The sequence below is a fragment of the Spea bombifrons genome, chromosome 4, assembly GCF_027358695.1.
Source record: "Spea bombifrons isolate aSpeBom1 chromosome 4, aSpeBom1.2.pri, whole genome shotgun sequence".
Classification (NCBI taxonomy): Eukaryota; Metazoa; Chordata; class Amphibia; order Anura; family Pelobatidae; genus Spea; species Spea bombifrons.
In genome coordinates, this window is record NC_071090.1 from 21,071,234 (window position 1) to 21,096,279 (window position 25,046).

Sequence of the window (25,046 nt, forward strand, 5' to 3'; positions counted from 1 at the left end):
CATGGAATATAAATATAGCCTTGTCATCACCATTTTTACCTTGTCAAAATACTCTTGGATTAGCAGAGTAACAGTGGGTGCTCTCTTCATTTATCATGATGCCAAATATTTTTGGCAAATCCATGGGAATCATAAGACTTAATAGTGTAATCCTATAAACCAATGTTATATTCACCCATAAATTATCCTCCACTGCCTATTATTTCCACTTGGATTCTTTATTCTTTTTGTTTTAACAATTTATGAAACGTTAAGTTAAGTAGTAGAAAAGCTTAATTCCATGCTAAAATTAACTAAAAACCAACCGCCTGAGATTATAAAAAAAACTGTTGATACTTTGTTGGCATCCTTAAAACGTCCAACTAATTAACCCTTCTATGCGTTTCAGGGCTTTCTGGCACGGGGGGGGATGGGTTAACACATTTGTGTCCCCATTTGGAAACCCTAATAAAATGTTCACTAATATAATTTGGAATCATCTATGAAACTGACGTTACTAGATTAAGTCATAATACCGTTTATTTATAACATGGTCTATATTTTATATATTTTATTATATAAGTAAAAGGCAAAGTGCATAAAATACAGTACGAGTTCCACGTGTAGTAAATAGTCAAGTCTTATTTTATTTATTCATAGAGATTGTTTTGTTTGATTTGTATGTCAGTGTATATTTAATTTTTAGCATATACCTTATTTTCCCACTTTTTCTAGAAAAAATAATGCCATAATACCATATGTTGTGCGTGGCCCAATTGAGGAACCATTCCTGGAATGTTTAAGTGCCGCATATACCTATAAAATATATATACTAATGATGGGAGCATGCTATTGCTGAAACACTGTTTAATAGCACTTTCAATGAACACTGTTACATTGAAAATGATTTAGCTGCATGAAGACCAGCGTGTCATATTACTAAATTACCAGTGGTACACTGAATTTTTTTTCTGTATATCTTATTTTAATGCACAGCAGATTTAATGAATCCCATGAAAGCCAATAGTGAGATAATTATCCCCTCATTAAGGCAGTTTGCTTCATCTGTGTAAACTGGGAGCTTCCAGAACACAGAAAATAAATACAACATATTTATTTTTTTCTTAATACGCTAATAATTGATTTTGAGTTTGTGTTTTAAAACAAAATATCATCTCAAACAAGATTTCATTGTACTACTTTTTCAAGCAAAAAAGATATGATAGTCTTCCAAGATATTTTATATATCATTTTTAACCAGCGTTTGGTAAATGTCAATATATATTCTATTCAATATATGCTACAAATACTTTAAGTATATCATTTAAATTATGTATGGCGGAAAATCCCTTATAAAGTGTGTGCATTAAGTTTAATTAATTAATCTGGCACATTAAAAAGCTGGTACCCAGGAGATGACTCACGTGTGGCAGATGGTCCCGCAGTGTCATCTGCTGCTCTTACGGACTACCTGCTGGGAAGAATGTCAAACAGGAGACATGCTGGCGCCCAACTAGGCTGCAAAAGTCTTCTCTTGGGATTAGTTCTAATACCAAGCTCAGCTTCTTATAATGGAAGTAAAGATATAAAACATACATTACTGGAACATTTGATTCAGTTGTCATATGCATCATTTTTCAGTACTGTCAAGCCATATATATTGTAAAAAAAAAAAAAAAAAAAAGTATTAAAATGGGTGTCATTTTGTTAATGAGTGTTAAAAAGAAGATTAAACAAACCTTCCTGATTTCAAGTAAGTTTTGCAGAATTTTCTATAAGAGTATAAAAGGAAAAGGCCAGTTTACCTAGGTCCGGGGGCTCAGTTCCGTCTGAGGTTCTCTAAGCTTACAGGAGCCATCTCTATCCAAAAAGAATGGTCCACTTCTGACTCTTAAAAGTGCATATTAATACATTAGCAGTTCTTGAACAATATAACTTAGAATACAGTGCCATAACTTTAATTACTTTTTCAGTTCTTTTGTTGGCAATAGAATTCTAGAGGGGAAATAAAGAGCTATGTTCCTATCTCAATTTACAGTCAATATAGAAATAGAAATAAATAAACATCTCTCCAAATTAGCATTTCCAGAACTGAGAGTTAAATAACTTTAATAATAAACATGTATTGTGTTAACATGTGGTATATAGCTTGCTGTGCTATTAAGACCATTTCTGGATTGAAATTTGATGCAGAAATGTTTTTTTTCCCCATTGTGATTTCAGTGTTTGTGTTTAAAGAACAATCAAACATAACTTTTATTATTTATTATTTAGCCTGCAGTTTGAAACAAGTCATTCACATTGTGCAACGGGAGTTTAAAATTAGTGATCATGCAATTTGTTGTTTTGTTTGTTTTTGAGAGAGATTGTTAATTATTTGGTTAACTGACTGCTAAGGTTTTAATACAGGAACAAAATTACTATATGGCTTTTTAATCCTGATGATGAATGGATGGGTTATTAGCTTTTACTAATTTTCCCATATTTAAATGTATTTTTCAGTTTGTCTTTTAATGATGTCTTTTACTTTGATGCGTTTCATTTATTTTTTATGGGTTATTCCCCTTATGGTAAATTCTGTGTGGTCTTGCAACAATTATTATTTTGTTGTAATTGCAGGCTTGCTATGGTATCCTGAAGGTCCCCACTGGAAGTTGGCTTTGTCGATCTTGTGCACTTGGAGCTCAGGCAAAATGCTTGCTTTGTCCTAAGAGAGGGGGAGCACTAAAACCTACAAGAAGTGGGACGAAGTGGGTCCATGTTAGCTGTGCCTTATGGATACCTGAAGTAAGATATCATTCAATGCGTTTTGATGGAGGTAGAAAACGAACGTGCGCTTATAAAGAGCCAACTCTTCCTGTTGGGTTAATTAAGCGTTCTCTTTTTTTGTTCCCAAAGTTACTGTCATAAAAAGGAAAGGAGGAGGTTTGTTTACTGGGATTTTTAATTAACAGCAAGCCTCTAAATTCTCTCTTTCAACCAAACCTATGTGCAAATATTTTCTCACAATCTGTTGAGTTTCAATTTTTATAGCAACTTATATATATTCATTACTAAGTTTATTGTATTGCTGTACAGTAACAAGCTTTAAAGCAAAGCTTTTTAATTGTTTTCAAAATATTATTGTACCCTTTTGTCTTCCTTTCAGTATAATATGTAATGGCCCATCACACAGATGCTCCAAACTACTTGCACATAATTACTTCATACATTTTATTGTAGACAAATTAAAGCAGTGCCCTGTTCGCAAAGCCTGTTTTGAGAACTTGGAAAGCCTCAGTCTAACCTCTGTGGTATATTAGCTAAATGTAGCTACATAAACCTTGTCACTGTGAAAAAACTCTGAACATGTTAACTTTTCTGATTCCTGTGAAAATGTTATCCTTTTAGCTGGACTATTGCATAGGAGGTTGTAGGTAACAATTGTAAAGTATATCACTTAGATTTGATAACTATAAAACTACAGCTGCCAAAAATGCTTCCATACACTGCCAATAATAAGAGACATAAAGCTACATAACACTAATTAAGGCTGTATTTAAATGTAAATAGGATTCTAACATTTTTAATGATAGATTAATTCTAATGAATAACAGCTGCTGCGGCATTTGCCTAATCACAGCACACACACCAAACAGATCATGATATGATAAGCAATAAAGAAATCCAGCACAGAAAATTCTACTGTGTCAAATGCACTTCAGTTTCAAAATATCCATCCTGTCTCTTTTGAATCGTGTATTAAGGATTTCATATTGTGAGATATATCTTTTACCTAAATTCTGCTGGTAGTGCTTTCACAGCTCTTATTCACAGCAGTTGTGATAATTCCAGGGCTCAAAGGAGTTGTAGTTGACACGCAGTAACTCGGTAATTATGACAACAAAATGGTCGTCATGAAAATATGACCTGGGCTAAATTGTTATCTGGCATTAAATTCTATGTTTACTTTCAGGAAGTAAAAAATATTCCCGATTAAGTCACCTGTATTAAAGCATGGATTTTAATTGTGATATGCCAAGTGAATAAACACAAATTACGGTGTACAGATATCATTAATATAAGAATACAAAGGAGTCAGCTCAGGACTGTATGATGCATGGTAGCTAACACCTTATAAATAACTAACTCCCTACTTCTTAAAGGTAGGTGCTACTTTATTATGCATGGTTACTGCAGTCGGGTAAGATTCTTCATTAACACACAAATCATGGCTTTGCAAATAAACTTCATTGTCAGTTTGGTAAATAGGACATAAAAGTGTCTTTTCTGAAATTCTACCAAACTATTTCATATATGATCAGCCATTCTGCATATATTATTATTTTGTTTGGACCCTGGGCAAGCATTTGCTTGGGCTCCCCACCACCACCCTCCAATCATGCTCTCCAGTCCAACACCAAAAAAAACCCACAAAACAGATTAGGAGAAGACTGTCAGAGTCAGTGCAGTCTTCCCTCCTACTGACCCGAATGTGACTCAAGCCGCACGTCGCGGGACCGGTGAGTGACCTGAAATGGAATGAGAGTCATGATCAGTGCTGACTTTAGGTGTTCAGGTACCCTATGTGCACCCTCCCCCATTATTACCCCCTTGCCCCCCCTCTCTTTTCCTCTCTCATTTAGTCCAGGTATAGATCAAACAAACACATGGAAACAAAGAATTGGAGGTACAGATCAACTGAATAAGACATACAAACCTTGTGTTTGCAGGTATAGCGTAATTAAATAACACATAAACCCAGCCCAGTAAAACTCAGCACTGAAGGTATAGATAAATAATGCATGAAAGCACTAAATTACATTACAAGACATAGATCACAGGTCACACAGCCCGAACACCAGCCCTGACACCCAGATTTCGTACATAGGACTTGTCCCATCACCCAGACCTGACCAGGACCCAGATTGGACGTATATGACATGCTTTCTTTTTCCTCAAACAGCATGTCCGTGCCAACTTTGCCACACACAGCCTCCGTCATCTTTGCCCCCCAATTACACACGCATGCTATCACGCATATACTCCTTTTTTCGCTCCATTCAAAGATCATTATTTACAAATATTCATTCACAACATTCAGAGATACTATTCACAAATACTCGTTCATTCACTCACTGACAAATACTCATTCATACTTGGCGGGCCTAGAGTGGCCAGCCCGGTCATGGTTGCCATGGGCGCAAGGAGCAGCTGTTATGGGCTCCCTGGAATGACTGGGCCCAGGGCAGCTACTCCTTCTGCAATGCGTTAAAGACGGCCCTGATAACAGTGGAGAACCTGGGAAAGTAAAAAAATCAATCTTCAATTACATGAAAATATACATTTATTTAGGAATCCATTTTCTGACTAATGTGTTCATTGTTGTATATTAATTTTTTTATTTTACCTACTTGTTTAGGTTAGTATTGGTTGCCCAGAAAAGATGGAACCTATCACAAAGATTTCACATATTCCACCAAGCAGATGGGCTTTGTCCTGCAGTTTGTGTAAGGAATGCACTGGTACTTGTATTCAGGTATGTAATTTATCTGCTAATAAACATCCTTCAACTGCAACATCCAATTTGACACGCATGAGCTACACATTGTAATAGTACAGGTCACATTGCCATTTTTCCCCATTACAAGTAAACTGTCTTAATGAACGTACTCTGTAGCCTTTTTCCTATTGTGTCCTTGAGCAAAATCTAGTAGTTGGTTTGTAGTTAAACAAACAAACCCTGGTATGCGACAGGTGACATTTAAGTGTATTCAGCTGGCGAGTTGTGAGCTACAGGTTGATGTGTCTTACGAGATAGCTAAAATTGAAAAGCTGACCGGCAGTGCAAACTTTTCTGTTACGTCCGAATAAACCTTTGTACAAAGTGTTATGTTAATAAGAAAAACATGAGGGGAGGGGGGCAAAGGTGGAAATACATAACGTTGGCTCATCCCATTAAAACTCAAAAGTCCAGAATGTTCACATGAGAAGTTTTTTACATAATCATATTGACTGCTACGTCTGCTTTTAGTTTCTAGAATTGCCAATATATATATACTGTAAACTACCTTTATTTCCAGTACTATTTCTCCTTCCCCACAATATCTTGAAATGTTTGTGATTGCTAGGTAAAATTTTGACTATTTTCCTGCAGTCCTGTAGCAAGGAGTTTTAGGACAAAGAGTTTTAACGTACTTATGAAGTAATTCATACGTTTTTATTTCGTTAAATATTAACCTTGTTATCAAATCCAGGAATGAAAATTCTATTATGTTACATTTTTAGATTTTCAGTTTTATGTTTTCCACATCCGACATCATGTCTGCCTCCATAAGACCATAGCCAGGCATTTTTTGATGTTTTTTTTTATAACAATCAATCAATGAAATTCTACCTACTCCAAGCCAAGCAGACATTTGCAACGCACTTCTGTTCTTTATCAAGTATTCAACAGACTGCTTGTGAGCCTCTAGTGCTAAAGATTGTTTACAGCATAAAGCTCATCTATAGAGCTGTGCCAAGTCTAATGCTACATTGACAGGTATTGGAGGCATTTCATAATTATTTCTGTGTACATTAGTTTACAAATTCATATCCCTCACGTGGTTGTACTCTGGTCACCGTGGTCTCACAGAGTTTCTGCAGAGGTCTGTTCTTTTGTGGAAGCTGTGTTTAGTATGGATTTTAGATTTGCTGCCAAACACAAATATGTATTACAGGCTCTGTATCATACTCCTGATCCTTTAAAAAAAAAATGTTGGTTTTGCCAATACTGTAATTATCATAAATCTGGATTTCCTTGATAAATACATGTTTTACAACCATCTGAAATCATGTAGTCTATGGTAAGTCTCTATAAGATCACTTTGCTGAAGCGCTTCATTATTGGTTTTACAGGAGTCCAAATTCTTTATTAAAATTCACCACAAGCATCACAATCTCCCTTAAATACAGGAAGTAAGTAAATTCTAATTTAACTTCAGTTGAGCCTCATTCTTTTGATAATTATACGTATATTGACTTCATGGTGGGGGGATTTCCGACCCTAGTAGCCAAAGCTTATTTGTCATTTTTACTATATGTGGGACAAAATTTTCGTCCAAGCCTGACTATCTTTTTTATGTTTAGTGTAGTCACACAATTTATATATTGTTTTTTCAAGAACTAGAGTTTCTAGTTTAGAGTTACTATGCACTGTAAGTACTGTGAGTTGGGGTTAGGGAAGGTTTTTGATTTGTATTAACAGTGGGAGAAGTGAAAGGTGTAGGGCACTACATTTTTATTTTTAAATTCCTTATTGATATTTTTTCTTTACTTCAGGGATCTCTTCTAACAAGACAGTACCTCTTTGAAGTCAATTTTACTTCTTTTTCTTTAAATTTATTTTACTAATCACTCAGGAAGGTCTGGACAGACCCTTACTCGTTTATTTTTTTAGTGGGTGCCACCATCTTGTGAGAGGCAAAATCTATCGCTATGTCGCTTTTGGCCACCCTCCGGAGCAGTCAGTAGTGTGTCCTGAGGTGGGTTTTCGTTGTTGCTAAATGCCTCGATATCAAGGCATTTCAGCAACATGGTTTGAGCTTAGGAGGCAATCTTTGACCACTTCTTTACTTCTTTTAAATCGGGAGCCAGTACCATATCTTATATATATATATATATATATATATATATATATATATATATATATATATATATATATATATATGTTTGTTCGCTTTTTAAACCCGTTTAACCTCATGACATGTGAGGCCAGAGATGCTGGCTACTCCTGACTGGGAGACTACATGCAGTCTTATCACCTTATGATCTCCCGTGTACTGTATCACCTAGTAGACAATTGTTATGATGTAAAAATACATAATATTTATTGAAAAATAAATAATTGCACTTTTTGGTTTCCTTCTCTTTCCAGTTTTTAATTAAGGAATTGGGAATGACGAAAGATAATGATTGATGATTAAAAAAAAATTAGCCGTTTAAGCAAATAAATTAAACAATCTAAATTGTCATAAAAGGTCAGGATAGATAAAAAATGTTCACAGGCTAGTGTCCCATTCAGCCCCACCAAAAGACGATGTGTTTTGAAGTAGGTTGTACTTAATATTATGTCCACGCAAAACTTCAATTACAAACATTGGCTTTACCATCAGACGCTAACCGTGCATTGACTTGCTCTGGAAGCGATCGCATGCATGGTAATGCAGGGGATCGGCTGTAGATCAGCTGCTCAGGGCATGTAATAGCATATTCATTTTGACTGCTTGAGTAGACACAGCTTTTTTCTGTGCCTCACCTCATCATAACTCATGTTATACTTATTTATTGTATATTCTTTAAAATCTGAAAGAAAGCATTGGACATGTAGCTGTCTCAAAGGTACAATAAGAAAATATTGAAATTAGGATTCATTCTCCTACTTTTCCTTCAACTGTTTTCTGTTTGGTTGATCATTTAAAAGTAAAACTAAAAGATTAAACACTTAATTGTTAGATGGACAAAGTACTGGAGCATCAGTTCATGGTAACACTAATTTACAGGCAATAATTAATTGTACTTTAAATGGCATGATAAATAGCAAATAAGGAAACCTTTATTATTTATTCTGGGAAGTAAATGCATATTTAATTTTTATATTATTTTGGTCTATATATTTGTTTAAAGTTAGCGCAGTCATGTCAAAGCCTTTCCATGTTTCTTTTTTCCATTATTTTCTGGGAACTGAGATATTAACTCATTTACAGTGAGTATTTTTAGGGCATTGTTTTTCAAAACTTTTTTTTTTTTTTTTTTTTAGACTTGATGATGTATTTATTGGACTAAGGAGGCAGAGACAATGAGAAGTTAGAACCTGACCACAATAAAGTCTTTTCCAGTTAAGAATGAATCAAATAGACCATTACTGTTTTTGTAGCTATTTTAGGATGAACATTGTAAAAAATTACACACATTTTCAGAAATTACATTAAAAATGCCACTTGAAGGTTAGGAAAAATGCAAAAATCTTGCTACAAATTCACATAATTTACAAATGGGATACACTATATGTGTATGTGTTGAATAATTTATAGTATTAACACTAATGGGGTGTAATCACCAAATCAGTTGTTCTTCATACAAAACATTGCATCCCATACATTGCACATTTGCAACTTGCACATTGAATATTTATATTAATGATTGGGTAAATCTGATAATTCACTTTAATATGTAAAGTATATTAAATAACTGCTTGCAGATACAATACATCTGAGAAACATTCCCATCAATCTTGAATATGTTCTGTTCCACTACATTAAATCACTCACATCCTTGTACAAACATTTTAACAGCTTAATTACAACTATAATAAATGTATAATTTCCTGAAAGCAAAAATGGAAAAATACAAAAGAACAAAGATACAAGCATCTGAGTCAGACTTTATTTTATTTGGATACAGAAAAATAACACACAAAGCACATTTCTTTTATTGTAGAAGACTGTAAATTTTTGTATTATCCTCAATTTAACATACTCTATTTAACTATTCAATACATATACTATTTGAAGAATGACGTAGGACAGTTAAGTTATTTTAGATTTAGAAATCTATAAAGTAAAGATGACATCCGAGCATGCCATTTCCTTGCACATTCTCATAATGTCTGCCGACTAATAAGATAATTATTTCCCTGTTTACCGTGGCTCGGATCACTGTAGTAACCATTCTTCATTAATACTGTCCACTATGACTGACCATCCATGACATCATAATTAAAACACTGAAAGGACCACTTAAGAGTTTACACATACCAATGCACTTCTGCTTCTAACCATGGTGGTTAGTAATCACCAGTTTTATCTACCATCAAGGCTAGGTATACGCCAATATTAAAAAAAAATCATTAAAAAGGATATCATGGAATATGATCTTCTTTAGTATACGTGAGAGGTCCTGTATCTAAATGCAGTAAATGGCCAAACATTTACAACGAGACAGGATTTTAACAACGAGACAGGATTTTAATCTTATAAAGGGTTCCCTGTAGAATAGTGTAGTTGTGCAGCCAATATTGTGCTGGCTTTCCTTTAGTTTAAAAGGATCCCAGCTGTACATGCTTCTCATAAGTCACACTAACATTCGCTTGCCGTATTGATAACATAAGCTGCATTGGAGCCACAAGTTTTTCTCAACTGAGATTTGTTGATGAAAAGCCAAGTATGGTAATTTTGTTGAATACAAATACACAGCCTCAGTGTAGTTAGTGATATATACGTCTTTTGTAACATCTGGAAGTGTTTAAAACGGAATCGGTAGAGAATAGCTTCATGTTGCTATGAAAATAAACCCAGTCTGCACTTCAACAATAGTGGACAGTGGAAAAAACAGCTGAATGCTTCAGCTAAAAATACACGTGCACCAATTATCCCTCTGTTTTTACCTGCGTCATAGAACGCATTGAATTTCCTTCCCTTGTCCAGGTGCTCTGACACATTAACGCATTTTCTTTTCAAAAATAATGAGCTCTGCTGTTTGTATTACTGCATACAATCTTATCCCTGCTTTCCCAGTTATGTTTAACCTCCAAACAATTTCCAATTATGTATCGTTTTGAGAAACACACAATAACCTATGGCAGATTAGCATCTTGATATCACAAAAGGGTTAGCTTTCACAGCAACCTATATGTGGGAATATTCCGTGATTTTCTCATTTTATCTGCACTATATTTTTGTGAAATAAAAAATCTTACTAGTGGCTCTGGTGGTCCCCCTTCTTTCTAGTTGTGCTGCTCTTCTCTCTATGGGAACATAGTAAGTTAATATTCATCTTCCTACAGAGGAATATTGGAACTATGCTATTAAAGCTCTATCGCCTGCTTACCTTTAGTCCCAACACTTGTCACAGAATCCTGTCTTGTTGGCACTGTAGGTACAGAACAAAAGCACGCATATTGTGCTTGCCTGGCTATAGTGATATGGACACCATCCATTTATGGTCCCTACGCATATAGTGATACGAGTAGTTGGTAATAGTAATGTGTACACACGAATGCTGCCTTTCGCACCTAAAAGAGAGGTAACATTCTTAATATATGGCTTCTATAGACAGTAATGACTTGAGATCCTGTTGGTTGTCGGGTTGCTCATTTCTGGCTGCCATTTTTGTTTGGACATTTCACATGCCGACCATTCATTTGTCAGATAATCGCACCTAGGATCTTGTGTGAGCCACCATAATTTGTTGTTATTACATACACAATCTTGAAGGCTGTACACAGTAGAGCCCTGCGCGGGACTACTTTTTTAATCCCGCCCGCTCCCGCGGATTTTAATCCCGCTCCCGCAATGTGGGTGTTCCGCTCCCGCCTGCTCCCGCCACATTTGTGGCCAATCCCGCCCGCTCCCGCCACATTTGTGGCCAATCATGCCCGCCTCCTTACCTGATTTCCCGCGCAGTCCCGCGGGGCTGCCCTCGAGTTGTTCCCTCACGGCGTCTCTTCTCTTGCTCCGCCCAGGAACAAGGCGGAGTCACAGGAAGTGACGTCATATCACGTGACTCCGTTTTGTTCCTGGGCGGAGCAAGCTAGGAAACACTGTGAGGGAGCAGCAAGAAGGCAGCCTTGCGGGACTGCGCAGGATTACCGGGACCCGCAGGTACAGTGCCTGACCGCCCGCTCCCGCCCGCAGCCCCAGCAAGACCGCCCGCGCCCGCAAGTTTTTTGGCGGGACCCGCGGGACCCGCCTCCCAGTGCAGTCCTCTAGTACACAGTACTAGGCAGTGTTTATGCATGTCACAACCACAAGCTTGGCGGAGTTGGCAACTCTAGTCTTCTGCTAATCAAAAACTTTTATTAATCAGCTTGACTTTTCCCTTAACAAAAGTGGTTTGAGATCTCAAGATAAGAAAACCTAGTCCGTAATTTGCGACAGACCACTTTCTGCCCAAAAGTGAAAACATTGTAAAATGGATTTTTATTTGTAAACTGTAAAAAATCAATACAAAGTATCTTCTTGAACTAACATTCATTTAGGTTCATGAGATCTGTGGCTGCCTCTGTTAGTGTTCTTGTAAAAAGAAAATCAAAGGGTTAACAAGTGAAGTACAACAAATGTTCATTCTTCCAATTTTCTTACTGGCTCTTTGAAATTATGTAAAAAAGGAAAACAGAGAGCGGAAAGTGAAATAGCAGCGCAATATTACTGATGTCAGACCTCTACAAAGAGTGTGCTTTTTAAATTATGTAGTTCCAATTAAGTTTGGCCCACTAGTGCCTAGGGCAGTCTGGGATCTACAAAACCAATGCAAAATATAGTAACACGATTGTTCTTCTCCAAAATAAGTGTCATCATTTTGAAAAAATATAAATAATTTAAATAAAATTCCCCAAATGATTGCGGTTGATTTCCAGTTTTAAGTATAAACTGGAACATCTGTGGTGTTACGTTATTGGGTCTTTTGGCAAAAACCTACAGGAAGTCTAGGTTCAAGACCTGCCTCTAGGTAAAAAAATGTGGGTGCCAGAGATTATGCGTTCTGTGAAATATTGGCTGTCAAGTGATAGTTGTCATTTTCAGTAAACACCAGATGTTCCGCATGTCTATTGAACTCTATTATCAACGTATTGTTTTGTAATCTGCAGAAATACTTACAATTGTGTACAATGTCATCTCGAAGATGCAACACCCCCAAAATAACTTATTATGACCCTGCTCCTACCTTTTAGCAGCTTGAAATGTCTGATTTTTATGAAAGATGTTTTATTTTATATATTCATTATCATAGGCTGTGCAGTTTATTTTTACCACAAACTATTTAAATGATGACCAAGGGTTCCAGCTGCATGTAATTGAATCCCATATGCCGTTTTCATTTATAAAATTTTATGTTACATTGCAAAACTGCTCACTACGCCAGTTGTGTTTAGTCTCTAAGCTTCCTTTGTAAATGTAATGACTGATTTGCTTTCAGTGCAAAAAGATCGTTTAATCTTAATTAAGCAGGGGCTGAGATGTTAGGCTAATCGCTGAAGAGATCCTCACAGGCAGGACAATTTGTTACTGCTCTAAAGAATGTAGAGATTTCACATGAAATTGGGATTTAGAAAGTTTTCAAATATTTCTTAAACTTAGATCTTTCTTAGAGCTTACTTTAACCCCTTGATGGTTTCTGTAAACATGCCTCAATGCTTAACTGGCTTACTCAGCCATTGGGTACACTGGGCAGTTGAATGCCTTAGCGGTGATGGTATCGCCAAGCTCATCCTTTAGTGTGCAGCCACAAGAAAGTGGATGAGTTTGGTGTCAAGCCATGTATGTACAACAGGCAGCAGCACACATATCATTTATTGGCTGCTAGCCTTAAAGTGCTAGGACCGATTTGACAAAAAATCAGCCTGTTCCTGTTGTTTCCGTTTACAAATATGATACATTTGTATAAAGCCTTTGTTTTAACTGTGTGTTTACAGCATAGTACTTGATCCCTTAAAAGGTGCTGCTACAGCTGGAAAAAAACAGATCTGCTATTTTGCAGTTTCCACAAAAAGTTTCAACTAGGATCCTGCAAATCTCACTTTTTGGCCGAATCACGCATCAAAAATGCAACATTTTTCTAATCAAATCGATCGCTGTATCAAAACAGTAATTTGTATATTAAAACATAGTATCTAATTATATATATTTTTAAAAAATATACTACACAAACATTAGACTAGATATAATGACTTGTCCCGTAACCTCTGCTTAGATACCAGTGTGGTAGTGTGCTCTGTGTGAATTATACTGGTGTCTGTGTGGCTGATAGTGGTGTTTGTGATGAAAGTGTGATATGCTTGGCTGAGCATGGAGTGTATGGTAGTGTGATCAAGAGTGATGAATGTAGCTGAAAACATGCTAGCCTAGTAGCCATGGACCGAGAGTAGGGCTAGTCCAAGGTAGCATTAAAATGCTTGGGAGTGGGAGGAGTGTTGGGTGTGGAGTGGGTGTGGCTAAACACCACTTCCCTGCCCCTAAGAACAAGGAGAGGATCCCAGAGGCCCATCGCTTCACGCGGAGAGTACCCAGGTGCGTGAAGATATTCTGAAGAGAGTTCAGAGAAAGGACTACTTAAATGGTGAATGGGATGTAAATTTATCAGAAAAGGGAGAGTTGGCAGGAGAGTTGTTGATTCCACAGTTTTAACTAACTTTCCCTCATTTCTTCACCATATATTTAATGAGATGGCACCACTGGCCTTTGTGTAGCTCTTCAGGGATGGGCACTGACATGATTCCTGGCAGACATTTTTACAGTGGACTCGGTGAAGTACATTATCTTTTAAAAACAAAACAAAATAATTCCCACAGATTAAAAATGTGTTAGAATGAATCATAGACGGATTGTCAAGCTACACACACATATACACTTGCCTTTATACATGCCTGCCCATACACACACATAGACTTGCCCTTAAATACATAGGCTATCTACACATGCACACAGCGTGTCTTGTTAGATCCCTGATAATGTTGTAAGGCTGAAGCTGGCTCAGGGTCAGTGCCTGCCATATGTTCAGTGCTGAGCAGAAAATGCATTCAAAGGACTGCATCTACTGCAAGGCAAGTAAAAAATAAAAAATAAATTAAAAAAAAGCCAAATGACACATGATTTTGATGAACAGCTCCTTTACGTATTTGGATATAAAAGAAAGGTAACACATAGCTAGAATATTTATTAAAGTACATATGATGATTGGAGAGTACTTGTATTTGTTTGTCCTTTATATGATATTAAGTATCATGACACTTGACAAGGTTTCAGATTGTTTGCAATGGAAATGGGTTTGTTAAGAAATAAACTTTGCAAGTGGAATAATACAGGTAAATGTTCTTCAGTGCAACAGCTGTGCCAGATGGAGCCTTTAGAGTTCACGTGGCTCCCTAATGTTCTTTTATATACTCCTGCTGTTCTGTATGTTCCCTAAATACCGCTTATGTTATGAAATTCTGACTTCTAAAAGGTGTATGCTGGATGCTCACTTCTTCTTCTGTAATTTTTTGATCACAAATTATGTGACTCTCTTGCCCCATTGTAGTCATAACACTTTATATATACTTAAATTATATAGATGGAGTTGAATTAAAGTTATTTGTGCACGAGCTGGGAGCAATGCCGAGGAATGTTAATAAGTATACTTGTAAGGTGCATTATAATTTTCAGGTGCTGCTACACAATGGTGTATAAAGTGTTATTTGAATCCCTTCTAGACAGCCTGGCATGGTATGCAAGCAATCTAATATGTGTTACATCTGTATTGTGTGAGACCTTTGGCTGACCTGACCCCCCCCCCCCCACGAAATTAAAGGCAAGTTCACATCTCCATTAGAATCGTACCTATCTGACTTGTGAGACTGATTAATCATAGTCCGATTATGTGAAACACATTGAATCTTCCTAGTTTCTAATTAAATTCCAGGAATCAAGAGAGTCAGGCATACACCATGTCCTATAACATAAAATTGCTGTGTGGACTTGGTTGCGAATGGAATAACAAAATTCTTTCCACATTTGTTCATGTATTTATTGGTTTTACATAATAATTTAACAAGTAATTAATCAGCTTTATTTTCATTGCAGACTGTTTGATGAAACAGACACTAGACATATTATTTTCAGGGAATAAGGCACTGATATATTTACAAATGTAATGTCCCAACTTTTAATGCTGTGTTTAACTGATAATTTAAAATCTCCTACCGTCCATATGTTCAACACATGGAGTCTAGACTGACCTCCCTTTGCTAACACTAGCTCTCCAGCCAGTCTAAAAGGGGTCCATGTTAGCGTGGACCGAGTACTGCCGCATTTAATCTCCAAATCATCTTCAAGAATGCACACTACCTTGGCGTTCTGGCAGTGGAAAACCAAGCACCGTTTCCCAATAAAGCTCCAATGAAATAGCAGTAGTCTGAGTAACGTAAACATGCGTTGCTTCACGGGCCCCTAGAAAAAAATGAAGTCTCCTCTCAACTTCCCTGTGGGTTGATGATTTTTTTCAATCCCAGGTAGGTGAAAAGGCAGCATTTCTGAGTGAAGTGCTACTCAGACTTTTTTTTATCTCCTTGCATTATACATTTATTATAACAATAGCTACTTGTCAAAGGACAATCATGTACCTTTTGTAAATTTATTGTAGAATCACGTTGAGGTGCACATGAGATAAAGCAAACCATGAGCGTTTGCTTTAAGAGTAGCAGCTGTTCCTTTCATTTATTATTAAAATAAGCTATACATCTTATGTACCCTAAGATGATATGTGTATATACAGTATTTGTTTTTTTACATACTTACATTGGGTGGACAACATTAAGATGAAGTGTGGAACGCCCTAACACAGAGACATGTGGAGGTACTGAGGGTCAGAGGTCACAATTGCCCTGCATTTAGTGCATTTAGTCATATATTTTTGAGGAAAAATAATACATAACTATACTAATAATACAAAATTCAGTCAAGTAATATGCAACAGTTACATATTCTCCTGAACCTGTCATCCCATAAAGACTTGCTACCAGTACTTTACAGTATTTTTTTAAAATTATATATGTCTAAGTGTCCCTAGTTATATGTATTTTGTTGAAGTGATTCCAACCGTTTTGCTTGTTTGTAATTTTTAGTGTTCCAAGCCATCCTGCATTACCGCTTTTCACGTTACCTGCGCATTTGACCGCCACCTGGAAATGCACACGACTTTAGCAGAGAATGATGAAGTGAAGTTTAAGTCCTTTTGTTTGGAGCATAGCAGTAGCAGCACAAAGACAGAAAGCCAACGACCATCCTTGTCTGACAAAGAAGCTGACCAAACGAAGCTGGATCTGGAAAAGGTCACCTTGAGGAAGCACAAACTTATGCAGTTAGAAGAAAACTTTTATGAACTAGTGAAGCCAGAAGATGTGGCAGAAAATCTTTATGTGAACCAGAATTTGGTTGACTTTGTTTTCCAATACTGGAAGTTAAAAAGAAAGGCGAACTTCAACAAGCCTCTTCTAACTCCTAAAACAGATGAAGTGGACAACTTGGCACAACAAGAGCAAGATGTGCTTTACAGAAGATTAAAGCTCTTCACACACCTCAGGCAGGATTTGGAAAGAGTAAGTGGATTAAACATTTGTTGTATTGTATGTGACCTCCATGATCGTATACATATACACATACACATACACATATAGACATAGGTACTGTGGTTTAGTCACAGAAGACCAATTAAAAACGTTTTATATTCTGTTTACTAATCCAGTTTTCCCAACACATTTCTGTAACACAACTTCCTTACCTGTAACTGTGAAAACTGTATTTCCACTCTAAGGTCACTTAAACTTACTCAGCAGTTTATTTCCATGGTTGTCTCAAGTCTCTTCAGGTTTTATAAATCTCTGTACTGGAACAGAATGTGGTAATTACTAAATCCTGCCCTATTATTGTGGCTAGATGACTGGGTTGGTAACCACTGTTTAAGGGGCAGACATATGATACATTGCAATGTTTTCTTTTCATATGTTTTATATTACATAGCAATATAAAACATAGAAAGCACAGATGGGGTCATTTGGGGTGGGGTGGCAGACCATTTGTTCTGTAAGGGGCCTCAAAATTTCTGATGGCGACCCTGGCAAGAAGCAATACAGAACAGGCAACTACATATAACACATATATGGCTGTTGAGTAAAAAAGGGTGAAAAATGCCCATTATTGGTTCTTGTTGTTTTTTTTCTAAGAGAGTGTTATTTGATTTCAAAGAAGTAAATAGCAACAGAAGTTTACAAACTTTACATCTAGAACCATAACTATAAGACTTCTTGTGTGGAACTATAAAGTTAATAGAAATCTGTACTGAAAGTACTTAGGATATAATAAAACATATCCTAGAAAAAGTTGAGTGTTGAATAGCCTACAGATACAGAAAACTAAGCTATCCAGACAAAATAATTAACATGAGTTGTTTAGTATCAGTCATATTGTTGTGAATAAGTATAATAAAAGGCTATTGTTTAACAGCAGAGAGGAAAGGATGCAGACTAGTAAGCCTTTTTGTCTTTACTCTGCGTGTTGTCATACAAGTTTACTGCTTTTTTATTTGAGATGCGTTTATATCATATCATGTTAAGTAAAAGAAAATAATGATGTATCACGAGAGGCACATTTGACGTAGTGATAATGTTTTACCAATGATAGCTGTTTATAAAGAAAATTAACCACACAGATGAATTCAAGTAGACCAACATACTCTTCAACACCCCAAAAAAACTGCCTAGTTCCATTACATAGATATAATGAGGGACTACAATACAGCGAGCCAGTCCACACACACAAGTTGTACTGCAGAGCTAGAACTTTTAAAGTGTCCATACACCCAGTCAAATTGTGTTTACAAGCAAAATTAGTTTGGTTTAACAGCTTGGTGGTGTTGTCTTTAAAGTTAAAGGTAAGTAACACTCAGATGGCAACACAAGATAGCACACAAATAGTAGGTTTTAAGCATATATATATATATAGGTACACCTGTTCAATTGCTTGTTAACACAAATAGCCAATCAGCCAATCACATGGCAGCGATTCAATGCATTTTGGCATGCAGACATAGTCAAGACAACTTGCTGAAGTTCAAACCAAGCATCATAATGGGGAAGAAAGGGGATTTCAGTGACTTTGAATGCTTGTTGGTGCCAGATGGGCTGGTCTGAGTATTTCAGAAACTGCTGATCTACTCGGATTTTCATCACAACCATCACTAGGTTTTACAGAGAATGGTCTGAAAAAGAGAAAATATCCAGTCAGCGGCAGTTGTGTGGACCAAAAAGCCTTGTTGAGGAGAATGGGCACACTGGTTCACGATGACAGAATGGCAACAGTAACTCAAATAACCACTTGTTACAACCAAGGTATGCAGAATACCGTCTACAACAGCAGAAGACCACACCGGGTGCTACTCCTGTTACCTAAAAACATGAAACAGGCTACAATTCGTACAGGCTCACCAAAATTGGCCAATTAAAGAGTGGAAGAACGTTGCCTAATCTAATGAGTCTCGATTCCAGCTGCGACATTCAGAAGGCAGGGTCAGACTTTGGTGTAAACAACAACAAAATAGTGGATCCATCCTGCCTTGTATCAACGGCTCAGGCTGGTGGTGTTGGTGTAATGGTGTGGGGGTCATTCTTGGCACACTTTGGGCCCCTTAGTACCAGTTGAATGTTTCTAGCACCTTGTAGAAAATATGCCACGAAGAATGGAAGAACTAACAAGGTGTACTTAATACAGTGACCAGTGAGTGTGTGTGTGTAGATAGATATATATATAGATATATATAGATATACACACATATATATATAGATATATATACACTCACTGGCCACTTTAGTAGGTACACCTGTTCAATTGTTTGTTAACACAAGTAGCTAATCAGCCAATCAAATGGCAGCAACTACAATGCATGTAGACGTGTTCAAGACAACTTGCTGAAGTTGAAACCGTTTATCATAATTGGGAAGAAAGGAGATTTAAGTGACTTTGAGCAGGGCATGGTTGTTGGTGCCAGACGGCCTGGTCTGAGTATTTCAGAAACTGCTGATCTACTAGGATTTTCACGCACAACCCTCTCTAGGGTTTACAGAGAATTGTCCGAAAAAGAGAGAATATCCAGTCAACGGCAGTTGTGTGGACGAAAATGCCTTGTTGATGTCAGAGGTCAGAGGAGAATGGGCCTACTAGTTCGAGATGACAGAAAGGCAACAGTAACTCAAATAACCACTTGTTACAACGAAGGTATGCAGAATACCATCTCTGAAGGCACAACACGTCGGACCTTGAAGCAGCTGGGTTGCAGCAGACCACACCGGGTGCCACTCCTGTCAGCTAAGAACAGGAAACTGAGGCCTGGTCCGATGACTCTAGATTCCAGCTGCGATATTCAGATGGCAAGGTCAGACTTTGGTGTAAACAACGTTAAAACATGGAACAATCCTGCCATGTATCAATGGTCCAGGCTGGTGGTGGTGGTGTAATGGTGTGGGGGTGATTTTCTTGGCACACTTTGGGCCCCTTAGTACCAGTTGAGCATCGTTTAAACATGACAGTCTTAAGTGTATTGTTGCTGACCATGTCCATCCCTTTATGACCACAATGTACCCATCTTCTGATGGCTACTTCCTGCAAAGCTCACATCATCTCCAACTGGTTCACTGTACAGTTCACTATACTCCAATGGCCTCCACAGTCACCAGATCTCAATCCAATAGCGAGAGATATATACACACACTTTGGTGGTAGACATTAATTTATGCAGGGTATGGGGATTAACATTACTGAATTGACTCCAAGGGTTTATTTTAATTTAACCCCTTCATCCCACTGGGCACCAAATGGAGGTAAGGATGCATTTTTTTAAAATATTTTAAACACCATTCTTATGTAAGTAAACTAGGCAAGAGTGAGGGTTCTCAAAGGTCGCATTGCCTCCTTCAACTTGGTAATAAATCAAGTTGCTTGTGTTTTTTTGTTCTAAGTTTTTTTTTTTAAACTTTGCAATAGTTGAGTTGATGTGAGTTAAGTGATTTATCCAAACCCAAGTGTTGGTTGACAAATAAAAAGTATTGAACTTTGATTGTCACACCTTTTTACAAAGAATATGATATACCGTATACACATGCGCATACATATATGTGTGTGTGTGTGTGTGAGCTGCCTCCCTGATGTGTACTGAATTAGTCATAAGCCTCTTGTAACTATGCACAAATAGCCCTGTAAATGCTTTTACTTTATCAGTTGTGTAAAAATGATTCATTGTTAACAGATCCTGGGGATTACTAGTTTTTATTCCCCACATCTGAATGAACAATAATTATCTGGGCCGAACATTCAGTCTCTTCAATTACAGCTTGGCAGCTATAAGGCTTTCTCATTTTTATATTTTTTAGGGTATAATTTACTATTCACATTCAAAACTGAATAGTGTTCATGTGGAAATCCATAAGCATTTATTTTCTTAAAGGACCCCTGGGAAAATCTTCATCCTACACAAATTTCAGTTGGAACTAAAAGCATGAGGGGACCCTATGGTTTCAGTAGAAAACATTAGAAAATACGGTATACAAGGGGTCACTAGATGCAATGTCTCGAGAAGACTTGTAGCTTAAGCACTTGCTAAGTTGTAAAACTGAAGAAGGGGAAAAATGATGCCAAGTGCTTTTGACTGTTAGATAATGTTGCAAGTTCTTTATCAGATGACAAAATACAAATTAAACCTGATAATCTCCTTATTTATTGTTATGCCAATATATGTTATTTAAGATTTCCTCCCAGCAGCGTTGCCTCTAATGGAGCTTTGAGCAGTGTTTTATTTCCACATTTGCTGACAGCAGTTTTGCTCTGGAGCTCCTGCACCAGCGTCTTTCAGGAAAAGTAAATACTCATTAATAGGACAGATTAAGGAACAGCAATTATGGCAAAATTAGCAAGATGGGGACAGTCACATTTAATCAGTGGTGTAACAGAAATACCTAGAGTGCACTCAATAATGATTCCTATACCTTCACCCTATTACCCTATCTTCCATGTCATAAAAAAGACAAAGTGCAAAGGTATTGCAGTGGAAAAACAACTTTAATGCCTATCTTGACAGCAGACCCTTAAAAAAATAATGTTTTGGAGCAACCAAGCTCAAAGTATACAGCCCCTGGTTGGATGCTTGCTCTGAAATTAAAGTGTTTTTTGGGAGCGCTGTCAATATATGTATTAACCTCTTAAGGACCAGGCTGATTTATTTCTTTGTACTCTTTGTGACCGAGGCTGTTTTAACATTTTTGTGGGGCTCGTGTTTAGCTGTAATTTTCTCTCTCTTTTAGTGTACCCACATAAATTATAAATTGTTGGGGGGCAAGAAGGGCTTTCTTTAGATGGCATTGTTTTGATCATATAAAATTTACTGTAAGAGAAATAATAAAATATGGTGAAAAAAACACTTTTTTCTTACTTTTATTTGAAAACTTTTACTCATCTATAAACACTAATGAAAAAAACCTACTAAGTAGATTCTACAGTTGTCCTGATTTTAGGAACATCCAATGTTTTTATGACTTCATTTTTTTCTGCAATTTATACAAGTTGCGGTTTGGTATTTGATTTTTTTTTCAAATCTGCTCATTCTGCCCATGTGTCCTATTTGGGACATCTTTGAAGGCAACCAATTTAATTTACCCTCATATATTTCTAAAAACTAGACACCCCAGAATAATTCAAATGCTGGTATTTTAACTCTTTCCATGCACTCATTTTACCACAACCCTTTGTAAAAATTTCCAGTAGGGATTTATTTTAGTTTTTTTGTGGGGAGAGGTTTTTACACAAATTGTACTTCAGGTATAAATTTACAGTTCCTGGTATATGTAATTTCAAAACAACACCCCAATGTTGTGCAGTGATACCACCAATGCATGTATTTGTTGGGCTGTTTGGGGGCTTAAAGGCCACATTTGGGACATGCACAATCTAGTATTTCAACTTGGAATTTTGACATCTAGTCATCCTGCCCACATTTCCTTTTTGGGACATCTTTAAAGCCAGCCAATTCAATTTACCAGATCAAACCATATATTTTCAAAAACTAAACACCCAAGGGTATTTCTAATGGCGATATCTTAAGACTTTCCATGCACTTATTCTACTACTAGTGGTAATAATTTATTATGCAAAAATACTACCACAAACTTTGAGAAAGGCTAGTGGTATTATTAGTGCATGGAAAGTGTGAAAATACCACAATTCTTGCCCAGAAAATAATTGACTTCAGAAAAAAACCCACTATTTTCAATAATCTCTCCCAAATTAGTTTAGCTGCTCCAATTCAAATTACACCATGTTCTTTTTTTCCTTAAAACAGCCATCAGTGATTTTTTTATATTTCTATTTTTTAATTGATTTATGTAAACAATTTATTTTCATATTTTTAATTTTTTACTGTTTTTATTGCATTTTATTTGTTCTCTATCTCTATTGATCAATGTTTTTTAGATCCACTTTGGAGTCTTTATGACTCCACGGATCTCTATGAGCACAGGGGATTTCCTGTGATATCACTGCTGACAATACAGTAAAGGAAGAAATTATTTGATCCCCTGCTGGTTTTGTAAAATGCAAATTAATTTATAACTTATTTGAAATGCGTCATTGTGGATTTTTGTTGTTATTCTGTCTCTCACTTTTCAAATAAACCTATCATTAAAATTATAGACTGATCATGCCTTTATCAGTGGGCAAATGTACAAAATCAGCAGGGGATCAAATCATTTTTTCGTCACTCTACTTGTTATGGTTCCCAGCACAGCAATCGGTCGGGTTTACCTTTAGGGTTTGTAAGAAATCATTTTTATACTTTTATTTTGTTCTGCACATTTTAGGCCTCAATGCAACTTGAGTGCTAGGAACATATGGTATCAATTAAGTGACGTAGCTTAGAGGGTCTTCTGTGGAATGCCGGTGTATCATATGACTGTTCCAATAGGATTCCTTAACGTATACCCTAACCAAATGTAAAAGAGTATAAATAGGCATGATTACAAGGGCAAGCTCTCTTTCTACGCTCTTTCTACGCTCTCACCTTCATCTCACCAAGAATATTGAGCCTACAGTACCTTTTATCACCATTTGTTCCAGCATCGGTACTGTATGAATTGATAATTTGTTATCGAATAAATCTGATTAATAAGACATAGAAGCTGTGGTCTTGGTTGCTGTTTGATCGCTGGAGAAGTTTAGATATTCAAGACAAAGAATATTCTAACAGGGTTCCCCTGTGTTGTTCCCCTCTACACCAGTCTGGGAAATCCTATGGAGAGCCCTCTGATCGCTGTGTGCAGCACTGTGACAGCTCAACATACCTGCATGCATACTGACTTACAGTGGCAGGGGACCGATCAAGGTCTCTATATATAGATTCCCTGCCGCATCACAAGGTTTCCCCGGCGATTATGTTGCAGCAAGGAAGTGCTCAAACGGAGGTTCAGGCATTTAAATCCTTTTCGAATGTAACGGTACCCTATTAGAGCGCCATTACATTCGATCTGAAAGCTCGAGGCCACACATTTTGGCCCCAACTGTCAGGGGGCTGCCAGATCTCTGGTTACCAGCAAGGATTTAACCCTGCCGGTGTCAAAACCCCATGACGTAGGGATACGTTCTTGGTCCTTAAGGACCAGTATTTTGCTGACGTACATCCCTACGTCCTCAGTCCTTAAGAGGGCAAAGTAGTTTTCTACTGTATTACCTGAGCACTGTGTCCTTTTTTTCTCACTTGGATATCTGCACACTACAAGCACACACTACCCTTCACCTGCTCCCTTTGGTGCTATAAGTACCTTACCCCATTTTTTGTATATTTTGGTCTTATACTATCTTCCATTACATTATCCTCTTCACATTTCCCTCTGTCATATTACCCCAAACATATTGCATCCATTGTCAATCACATGTATGCCTTAATTACACTAGCAACTGAATCACAGTACCTTATGTTTATCATATTTGCTCAATCAACCTACAACTTCCTCTGTGAAATAACCACTTCCTCCATTAAAAGTACTTTTCATCTCGCTTTTTTGTTTAAAGTGGAGGAGAGAGAGGGGCACCGAGTGGTTTTCGCTTACCCGCTCGGCGCCCCTCTCTCTCCTCTGCGAGCCCTCTAGCTCGGTCTCGGTGCCGGCTTGTAATGCTGAGCGCCGGAAGTGACGTCAGTTTCTGGCACTCAGCATTACAAGCCGGCACCGTGGCAGAGCAGGGAGACTCGCCGCAGGACTGTTTAAAGGTAAGTACAAAGGGGGGGGGATAGGGTAGATAATAGGGAGGGTAGACAATGGCGCCGGCGAAGTTTAAAATGACGCCCCCCCAGCGTCGGCCGGGGGGGCGGCATTTTAAATTTCGCCCCAGGTGGCATTAAGTTTTGGGCCGGGCCTGCCTCCCAGAAATGTTGAAGGGGAAATCAGGGTGAAAGAGATCAAATATATTGGGGCTTTATTTCATTAACCTAGGAGTTTAAATTTGTCATGTTCTGAAATTTCTAGTAAAATGCAGAGCCTT

At 37.2% G+C, this 25,046-nt stretch overlaps 1 protein-coding gene across 1 annotated transcript in view; it reads left to right on the forward strand.

Moving 5' to 3' along the window:
* Positions 1 to 25,046, forward strand: part of JADE2 (jade family PHD finger 2) — a 108,589-nt gene that overhangs the window by 73,436 nt on the left and 10,107 nt on the right. The window contains exons 7-9 of the mRNA XM_053461831.1: positions 2,599 to 2,766; positions 5,381 to 5,497; positions 16,598 to 17,071. Coding sequence (XP_053317806.1) covers positions 2,599 to 2,766; positions 5,381 to 5,497; positions 16,598 to 17,071 — 759 coding nt within the window. The remainder of the gene's footprint in view (positions 1 to 2,598; positions 2,767 to 5,380; positions 5,498 to 16,597; positions 17,072 to 25,046) is intronic.